Source organism: Primulina tabacum, chromosome 11 (genome assembly GCF_025594145.1).
Source record: "Primulina tabacum isolate GXHZ01 chromosome 11, ASM2559414v2, whole genome shotgun sequence".
NCBI classification, from domain to species: domain Eukaryota; kingdom Viridiplantae; phylum Streptophyta; class Magnoliopsida; order Lamiales; family Gesneriaceae; genus Primulina; species Primulina tabacum.
In genome coordinates this window covers 31,766,132-31,776,564 of record NC_134560.1, presented here as the reverse complement: position 1 = coordinate 31,776,564, position 10,433 = coordinate 31,766,132, and the positions used below count along the sequence as shown (strand labels likewise).

General features: G+C 37.8%; 1 protein-coding gene across 1 annotated transcript; it reads left to right on the top strand.

The window, feature by feature from the left end:
- The first annotated feature begins 2,969 nt into the window (after positions 1–2,969).
- LOC142519160 (condensin-2 complex subunit CAP-D3) lies at positions 2,970–8,814 on the top strand. Its single transcript, XM_075622092.1, has 9 exons — positions 2,970–4,529; positions 5,037–5,780; positions 5,998–6,495; positions 6,769–6,860; positions 6,941–7,028; positions 7,112–7,226; positions 7,317–7,443; positions 7,526–7,697; positions 7,855–8,814. Exons 1-9 carry the CDS (start codon positions 3,057–3,059, stop codon positions 8,560–8,562), a joined length of 4,017 nt encoding a protein of 1,338 aa, XP_075478207.1. The 5' UTR covers positions 2,970–3,056; the 3' UTR covers positions 8,563–8,814.
- Positions 8,815–10,433: the final 1,619 nt, after the last annotated feature.

Below are 10,433 nucleotides of genomic sequence, written 5' to 3'. Positions count from 1 at the left end.
TCAATCAAGTGTGTAACCAGATCATTCATGTTCTCCTTCGTCTAGAATCTTGCTGAAGGATCGGTTTTGACACCTACGAGGGTGCTTTAAACACAATATTCTCAATGAGCTGCAATATCCCGTGTTGTAAGAATGTAAACATCGATGAATTAAATCGAGTTTGGTTTTAAACCAAGCGAAAAATACTCGAAGTAATCATTCGTTAAGAAAGCTGATTAGTTTAAAGTTTTTAGATTGTGTAAACTGATTAACTGAAATAAGGGGAGTCGGTTATAACTTGTATCAGTTCAGTTATGGTGAGAAATAAACTGATATTAGCTGAACTAATCAAATCAGTTTTGAAACAATAGTTAAACAGTTAAATACACATGATATGTTTATGGATGTTCGGAGACTTCAACTGCTCCTACGTCACCCCTTATACTACCTCGGGTATGATCCACTGGAAGACTTTGATTTATACAACACCTTGTACAAACCAACTCAGCTTAGAACTTAATCTACTGCCTAACTGAACTCCTAGCCTAGACTGAAGGCAACACCTTCAAGCCAACACTTGTTTAACGTCTATGTGTTAAAGACTAGATACACAAGTTTAACGTCTTTTTGCAAGACTCACTCAGCTATTCAATAGGCTCAACTCTCTGTATATGTGAGTGATTGTGTGTGTACGTGTATAGAACTGATATATGAATACAATACGAAAGTGTTCTCACACACTAAGGGGATTGTGCTTATAATCTAAGTTGATAACACTTTGAAGTGTTCCCTCAAATTTGGGCTGATTGCTTCTTGTAAGCTGATATGCGTTGAGCATGCCCTTCTCTCTTGATTTTCACACACTTCTATATCTGTTTGTTGATGGTCTTGATCTTGTATATATAGAGACAATGTGACCGTACACCAAGACTCATCAAGTATATTCGTTGCAATTTGAATTCGTTCCTAAAAATTTGTCTTGTACTTTCCGACAGCTATTCTAGAACATTTTGTCTTTAAGCTCAGCTGCAACGTTCATTATTGTTCTTTGATCGGATATTTGCTTTCCTTAATGCGCACAACTGGATTCCACTTAGATAAGCTTGTCTTTTTCTGCGAACTGGTCGGATCCTAACTAAAGTTCTGAACTGGTCAGCTGAACTTGCCTTGAACTGGTGTGGTGAAATCAGTTGGCTCGTCAACTGAACTGATACAGTTGAACTGGTCAGTTGGATTCTTCATCAGTTGAACTCTTCATCAGCTGGTCAAGCTTCTGAAGATCTTCTGCTGAACCACCTATCAACTGATCAATCAGGTTGAACTAGTCTTTGATATTTCAATTGAACTGGATCAGTTCAGACAATCAGTTTGTACTTTCAGTTTACGTCTCGATAGCTTCAGTTTTGACTCGGTAACTGATCATTTCGAATCCTGATCAATTTCAGCTTTCTGCGCACTTAGATAAATTTATTAGAAACAAAACAACAAGTTTTGTTAACATCAAAATCAAGATTACGAACATGAAATATTCCAACACTTGCTAGAAGTCGCACTTTATCCGTTTTACCTCGTGACACCGGCGATCAATCCTCACCCTCGTCAGCTCTAGGCATTACATGCCAACACGTTCCGTCCCTAAACAACACCATATTAGCAGATTTCATCCTTGATACCATTATGTAATGGCACAGACTCGACGATTGTCCACATTGTATCAACAACAGTTTCTCCAAGAGGGAGTCAGGGAAGCCCGCCCATAACAAAAAAAAACTTCTAATTTAGGTGTGCTTGACTTAAAATAATTATGGGATGAGTGGCTCTTTGAAAATTTTCTCAAAGCACATGTGAATGATGACGTAAACACGATGAAAATATGAATATTGATACAATGAAGACAATCATTGAATATGAAGTATTTTACAAGAAGCAAATTAAAATCGTTTATGTGATTTTTCACGTGATTTGTTATCAATAAACTCAAGAAATTGACTGAGAATCATAACATGGATTACACCAAATTACATCTATCACTCTTATAAAATGTTAAAAGAAGTTAGAACCTCATACATATAAAATTAAAAGCCTTGTAAAACTCGTGTTTTAAAAAATCTGATCAAGACCCATTTGCCTTTGCACAAAGGTTTTATGCCTCGTAAAGAATATTCAATTAAAACAGAATCAAAAATCACGAGCACTTGGAATTCTATCTCAACGTGGGCGTCCTAGATGCCCCGCCAAGATCCTCAACGACATTCAAGTTCATGCCACGAGTCCTCAACAAATTCAAGATCGAGATGAAAAAATTTATTACGAACGCTATAGATTTAAAATAAAATAAAAAAAATTATGCTTGTAAAATAAAATATTCCAATTAGTTCTAAAAAATTATGGAGTAACATGAGTGAAGTGAATCTTTAAATATTTTACTAAAAAAGTTATTTGATCTTTTTTTGTACATGTAAAATCAAGTTTACAAAAACTTTTGTAAGACGATCTTATGAGTCAATTTTGTCAGACGGATATAATGAGTCATCTATGAAAAATATTATTTTTTCTGCTAAAAATATCAATTCTTATTGTAAATATGAACATGATTGACCTGTCTCATGCACAACAGCACAAGAGATTATTCAATGGGTAAATTTGTGAAAAATACCTCTATTAATTTTTGAATTAAGATTCAGTACATAGTCAGGTGTAATTTTTGTGATTAAAATAATATATTTATTTAAATAATACAAGAGAAAAAATGTCAATTTGAGTTTGTATGGGGTTAAAACTATAATTGTAGCATTGTCAGGTACTAATTTTTAAAAAATTATGATAATATATTGAATCTTGATTCAAACATTAACACATGTATTTTTCACAAATTTACTTTTATTCAATCAATTTATACGCACACATGCAACGGATTATTAGTTGATATATATATAAATTTAAAATATTTGCCCATCTTTCTCTTCCAAAACGACGTCATTTTGTGGGTCGAAGGCGGGAAGGAGACCAAAATTAAACATCGTTTGTCCGTGTGTTCACACTACACCACAGAACCAGAGCTTCATCCAGATTCAACAATGGATGAAATTATCGGCAGGATTCTTTCGGATCTGGAAAACCCATCTCCTATTTCGCAGGCTTTTCTCAAAGATTTGGAAGCCCTTCTAGGATACGCTCTTGGCACCAATGACTCCATGGATCTTGAAAATCTTTATTCCGAGCTTTCTTCAAGAAATATTGGTCTTACATCACTCACCAATGCCATTTATTCGGCTATGGATTCCGGGGGTTCTCCAAGAATTTCGGTTTTAGCTTCAAAGGTTTACGTTTCTCTTCTTTTAGCCCCCAATTCTCCTGTTTTATCCCTGTTTACTCCCATTGCTTTTCTCAGCCTCCTTCGTACGATTCGCATGGCATTTAAAGACTCGTCTTTGGTTTCAAACGAAGGGTCTTTATCTAGGAATCAAGGTGCAAAAAAGAAGGGAAGGAGAAATGCTAGGCTGCATAAGAGCAGAGTGGAAAACAGGGATATGGGTTGTGAGAATGAGGGCGAAGAGAAGGGATATAATGTAAAAGATTTGTTTTTCGTTCTTGATAAATTTGAAATGGTGCTGGGCTTGGTTCACTTGGATCGGTTTCCGGATTGTTTGAAAGCTTTGGTTCAGACTGTTTGCCAGATTCTGACTATGGCTGTTGAATTTTCTGGGCATCTGGAAAGTTTTGGGAGTTTGAACGGGGTTTGCTCACGGATTTTAGGTGAAGTGTTGAAAACCGTGCATGGGAATCAGGTTCATACTGCAGCAGAGGTATTGAAGGGGCTGAGTTCGCTGATTTTGTTGCATAAATCCCAGATTAGGAGCTTTGGTTTGGGATTTGTGGTCAATAGGATGGTGGGGTTGGGGGAATCCTCAAGCGATATAAAGAAGGCTGTCGCGAACTTGCCGAAGTACTTGGCGCAGAAGGCTCCAGAAAAGGCCGAACCAAGGGCATTGGCAGTGGAATCCATAATAGAGATTGTTAAAGCTTTAGATTTTGAGGATCAAGTTGGGTTTGCTGATTATGTGGTTAAGATGAGCCAAGGGAAGGGCCAGTTTAGGCTTTTGTCAGTGGATATAATTCCTGTTTTGATGATGTCACTAAGTGGTTCGCTGGGATTCGATATGGTTAACGGAATGGAGAATTCTTGGGGTTGGAGGTTGTTAGAAGCATTGGTTCAGCGCTGCTCTGATATTACAGCTGGTATTAGAGCTAGAGCTTTAAACAATTTAGCTCAGTTAGTGGTGCCTTTGTCAGGGAACGATAACAGCAAAGAAGCGTTGAAAGAAGTGTTGGGTCTTGGAAACAAGGGAACCAATGGAATAAATGATCTTTTGAAAAAACGCTGTATGGATGAGAAGGCTGCAGTTCGAAAGGCTTCTCTTTTACTGATATCCAAGTTGGCAGCACTTTTAGGAGGTGAACTTGACGGAGATCTGCTAAAGACAATAGGCATGGCTTGTTCTGATCCACTTGTTAGCATTAGGAAAGTTGCTATCTCAGCTATCTCTGAGGTCACTAACTTTGATTTCGAGCTATTATCCTTTTTTGTTCTGTTAAATAACCTGGGGTTCAAGATTATTTGATTTCACAAAAACAAATATTACTTTAAGTCTTATGATCTCTTAAAAGTAAGTCTTTTAGTAAGCGTATATAAGCAGCTTTTTAGTGTATAAGCAGTTCTTCAGTGGTCGCACCAAAATTATTTAGCTGAATAGAGCCTTGAAACATTATTTTGTAGCTTGCTCTGATGGCTTGACTGACATGCCTATTGACAAGCACACGTCTGGGTTTGAGTATGTCTCCCCATTGGCATGTTTTATTTCTTCATGTTTTATTCATTGACAAGTTTCTTTCTTTTTCTCGATGTTTTACTGAATTTATTTTATATGCTGCTAATTTTCTCTCTTTTCATAATGATGTGATACCTCCTGATTATCTTTTTTGTTTTTGTTTTTAATTGTAAAATATTTTCATGGGTCCTTTGGTTTTTAATTTGTAGCCTTCCTTTCTACTTATAGGCCTTTAGAACATATTCAACCTGCCTCATTATCAAGGAGTGGATGCATTCTGTTCCACGGTTAATAAACGACAATGAAACTAGCATTCAAGAAGAATGTGAGAACCTATTTTTGGAATTGGTTCTTGAACGAGTGGTAAGGGCCGGATCAACACCTTCATCAAATCATGAATCTGTTCCTCATGATACACTTGGCCAGAAAAATAACTTTGATATGGACTCAGAGTTTTTATTTCCTCAAGGAGTTCTTGGACTGTTGAAAGGGATCTGCGATGGAGAGGTGGCACCTTGGGTGAAGAAGATCTGCTCAAGCCTGGGTAAAAAGAAAAAACTCAGGCCAAGCATTTGTATCGCACTCAAAAAAATCATCAGGGAATCTGAAATCCAGTGGTTAAATAATTCCATGCCAATTGAGAAGTGGACAGCACCCCCTGGTTCTTGGTTTTTGTTTTCGGAAGTGTCTGCATATCTTCCAAAAGCAGTTGACTGGGAGTTCCTCCATTGTCATCTGCAGCATCTTGACAAGTATAAACCAGTTGGTGAACTGAAAGGCTCTCTTGAACAAGGAGATCCAGATGAAGGAATGCTTGACATTGAATTTCATTCTGTTGCTTGGATTGGAGACCGTGTCTTTCTCTTACAGACAATTTCTAATGCTTCTGTTGAGTTACCTCCTGAACCTGCGGCAGACCTAGCTCATAGCTTTCTCAAACGACTTGAGGGGTTCAACATGCATTCAACTGAGGTATGCAACACAGTGATCTTATTAATAACCAAATGCATGCATATCTGGTTAATGTTTTTGTCCCAATTCTAAAACAAGTTAATCCATTGATTTATGCCATTTCGGTTGTGGCTCCCGTAAAGGTCCTTCCAAGTTCTTAAGTTCCAAAGTTATTTGTCTTCATTAATCTTTAACTCTTGCTTTATGAATTTAGAATAATTTCTTGTACTTGCACCAGGTTAATGCTCATGTAAAAGCTCTCAGAACACTTTGCAAACGGAAGGCTTCGAATACCGACGAAGCTGATTTGCTTGTAACAAGATGGACTGACCAGCTCCTTTCTAAATCATCCAAAGTTTTAGATTCTTACATGTCTAAAATTTCTGATGCTACTAAAGAGAATGTTTTCCTCACACCACATACAGGTGTAAGTCAACCAGGATCAAAAACAGCTGCATATGAATCCAAATTATCAACACAAGCAACCATCGCCATGTACACCATTGGGTCCTTAGTTATTGTCTGCCCTGCAGCCAATTTCAAAAGTATAGTTCCTGTTATACACACCATAATTACTTCAGGGATCTCTGATTCAAAATCAAGTAAATTACCCGGATCAGCAGCTCCTGTAAAGGATCGTGCCCCTTCCTTGTTTGTTCAAGCTTGGTTAACCATGGGCAAAATTTGCCTTGCTGATTCTAAACTTGCGAAGCGCTATCTTCCTCTTTTTGTTCAGGTACAGTCTGCACTCATGTGTCCTTATCTTAACTAGTTATATCATAGTCGCTTACAGCACCAAATAAATAAGTTGAACATGGATATCTTTGATGATCACTTTCTTTAATCGTATGAGTTTTTTAGCTAAACTAGTAGCGATGAGCATAAGCTTTCCAATCTGAAATCAGAACCATTTGGTATCAGTTCAACCAATGCTACTCCCTTTTTTTTTGTGTTGGCCACAGACTATACAGTTCCGTACCTTATCATATTAAATGCATAATCATTTTAGGAGCTTGAAAAGAGTGATTCTGCTGCCCTTCGCAATAATATTGTTGTAGTGATGTCAGATTTCTGCGTGCGATATACTGCTCTGGTTGACTGGTAAGACCTAAGTTTATTTGTTGTTAAAGTTTCAATTTTCATTTGAAATTATTTTGACATCTAATTTTGAAAGCCAACAGTTATATGCCGAAGATCACAAAGTGCCTGCGCGATCCATGTGAACTTGTAAGAAGGCAAACATTTACACTGCTATCAAGGCTATTACAGGTACATAATTATCATATTGTCGTTCAAATTCTGCAACATGCATATCTGAGAGTTGGTTACAAGAGATTATTTCTTTCGTGCAGAGGGACTATGTAAAATGGAGAGGAATGCTTTTTCTTCGGTTTCTACTGTGTTTAGTTGATGATTCAGAGAAAATTAGGCAACAAGCTGATTTTCTCTTTGGGAATATCTTAAAAGGTCTCAATCATCTTGAAAATCTCTCTTGCATTTTGGTATCTGACATTGTATTGACATCTGTGTAGCATTTTCTTGGTATTTTATTTGCAGCCAAGGCACCACTTTTAGCTTATAATAGCTTCGTGGAAGCTATTTTTGTTTTAAATGACTGCAATGCACACACCGGATGCAAAAATGCCAACAGTTCACGAAATGAAAACCGTCTCTTTACGCTCAGGTGGGAATATTTTTATTCATTGACATAAACTTCTAGGAAAAATCCAAGATCTTATAATTAATTTCAATGATGTTTTTTTCAGGGGAAACGATGAGAAATCAAGATCTCAGAGAATGCACGTCTACGTCACTCTGTTGAAACAAATGGCTCCAGAGCATCTTTTGGCCACATTTGCTAAAGTATGTGCGGAGATTCTGGCTTCTGCAACTGACACTCTGCTCTTAGAGGATAGTACTGGACTGTCAGTCCTACAGGTAACTTGACCTGTCTTTTTCTTGCCGAAACAATCTGGTTTCTGGAATGTAAGTTTTGAACTGTTGTGGGTTCAGTGCTTTGAGTAATTTTGTCTAGTTATCCTTGTTGAGCTAGTCGATTTCTTTGGTAATTGGCTCTAAAATTCTGATGAAACAGGATGCCTTCTTAATTCTCTCCAGCAAAGAGATTCGGGTACAACCAAGCCGTGGATCGTCATCTGAGGCAGCTGATATCGAAGAAGAAGTTGTAGAAAGTGGAGTAGCATCCACATCTGCTGCCAAAGGACGAGCCATAACTCTAGCAGTCAGAAAAGGCCTTATCCAGAATACAATCCCCATCTTTATCGAGTTAAAACGGCTGCTAGAGAGTAAAAACAGCCCTCTCACAGGTTCCCTGATGGAATGCCTAAGGATCCTTCTCAAAGATTACAAGAATGAAATTGATGATATCTTAGTCGCTGATCGGCAGCTTCAAAAAGAACTCATCTATGACATGCAAAAATACGAATCCATGAAGAGCAAGTCCGCAGCTGTGGAGGCAGTAGCGTCCATTCAGAAATCAGACACACATCGTTCAACAGGTGTTTCAAAGGAGCCAAGTTTAAGTGCTCTAAAGAGCAAGTTACCTGAACAGCTTCACACCAATTCCAAAGTGGCATCAGCTGCGGCAGATGCAATTGCAGCAGCTACCGTTCGGTCTGTGCTAAGGGAAGTAAATCAGGGTGCATCGACACCTCTGAGTATGATGAATGTGCCTAAACTTAAGCCTCACTCTGGGGAAGCTGCTGCAGTTAAAGATGGACGTTTTGAGGTCATAGAATCTTTGAGGAGGAGACAATCCTTCTACTCCGATGATGAGAACTGATGGCTTTGTATGTTTTAGTCAATTGAGTACAAGATAGCTCTTTGGCCTGTGTACAATGCGATGTGGAAGTGTAATTAAATATGTTGTAACCTGCAATTGATTGTCATATTCAATTGTGTAATGTGTAGTATAGTCTTAATCTATTTACTCTTTTCCCCAGAATTTCCACATACATGTGTCACGTTGCATTAACTCTGGGCTAAGTTTTATTGGACTTAACATTTTTTTAGTGCATTTGGACAGAAAGAGACATGCCAACTCCTACCGATGTGTCAATTTTTCTGGGACAAATGGTATTTTAGGAAGCTGCTTCAAGTGGTTCCTTTCGAGATTGTTGATTGTATATCGGAAGTCCTAACCCGAGGATAGATGAATTTGAAAGCATAGCTCCAACGGTGTATTCTCCACTAGCTCCACTGTAAATCCAACGGCTCATGCTGTTATGTTGGAATTGTTTGTTCATATGTAATTTGGATAAACTATACATGTGCTCTAAATTTATATATTCTTGCCAATTTCTCTCATGTATTACTCCTTTTATTTTAATATCCTTCAAATCCCCTGCTGCAACGTCGGGTGGGTTCAATGAATGGGAAAAAAAAAACTTCTAAGCAAATCCCACGTATAAAATTAATCATCTGGAAAGAAATGAGAATTTATCCCTTTAGAAAATTTATATAATTGGTAAATAGTAAGTTCAATGATAACTGTAAGATCTAAAATGCGATAACGTAATCCAACTGCATGTGAATCTAGGATTAATGAAAAATGACCAATTAAATCGTTTTAATTGCATTGATTAAATGTGGTAAGCTTGTTTACATGTTAAAAATATGATTTTCTATTAGAACGCATAAAACTGTGTTTTAAAGTTTATTCGAGGCGCGATCGAGGAACGGAGACCGAAGACTATAAAGGGAAAATATTTTTATTAAATGATTATTTTTAATTATTTAATATATGGTATATTCTATATGGTCTTTTTGAAAATGGTACTTTTTGATGTGTTTTTACGCGCCGAGTCGACGAAAAAAAGGAGTTTTTGGAGGCTCGGTTAATATTTTCCAAGACTTTCCTAACCAAAATATTTTACCTACATTATAATAGGCCTATTATACTAAGGTTATTGGGCCTAGCTAAATTATTTATATCAAAATATAGAGTTTCCTAAACCCTAAACACCTCAAACCACACAACACCAAGCTTCAAAATACTCCTAGTTTTCTCTCCACCATCACACCACCACACACCTCTTTTTTCAAAGGCAGTTCACGTGAGGTTGAAGGAAAAACACAGCAAGCTTCCCCCTGTCTCTCCGCCAACGTCCCTCGCGTCAATGATTGTTTTCGTGATTGAAATACACAATAACAAGCCTTAATATTCCTTCACTCATCGTTCATACCATATTATGTGTTTTATACATGTTTGCATGGAAAATATGATACACTTCAAATTATTTTCGTTTTTATGGCATATACGTGTTAAAGCTTTGATTTTCGTGCCTTTAAATTCATGTTTTTTTTGCACAAACGGGCTGCTACGATAGAGATATGAGAAGGGACATTTTTCAGCATGTTTAAGAGTCCATAGAAGCACGGTTCAAGGCTGGATCGTATGAGGATAAGGGCTGCACAATTTTTGGGTTGTAGAGGAGCTACAATTTCGGTTTGGGTTTCCTTGAAGGGTATGGCTGCTGTTGGGGCACGTCCAGGGATCTTAAGGGAGTCTATTCATGGTCCTAGATATGCTAAGGCAAGGCTGGTGCGAAGGCTAGGGCTGAAACGAGAGAGGGGTGTCGTGCAAGGATTCAAGCGCACGGGTTGAGGGCTGTGGTCATGCGTGGGCTGTAGGGCTGGTCCAGTAGGGTCTAA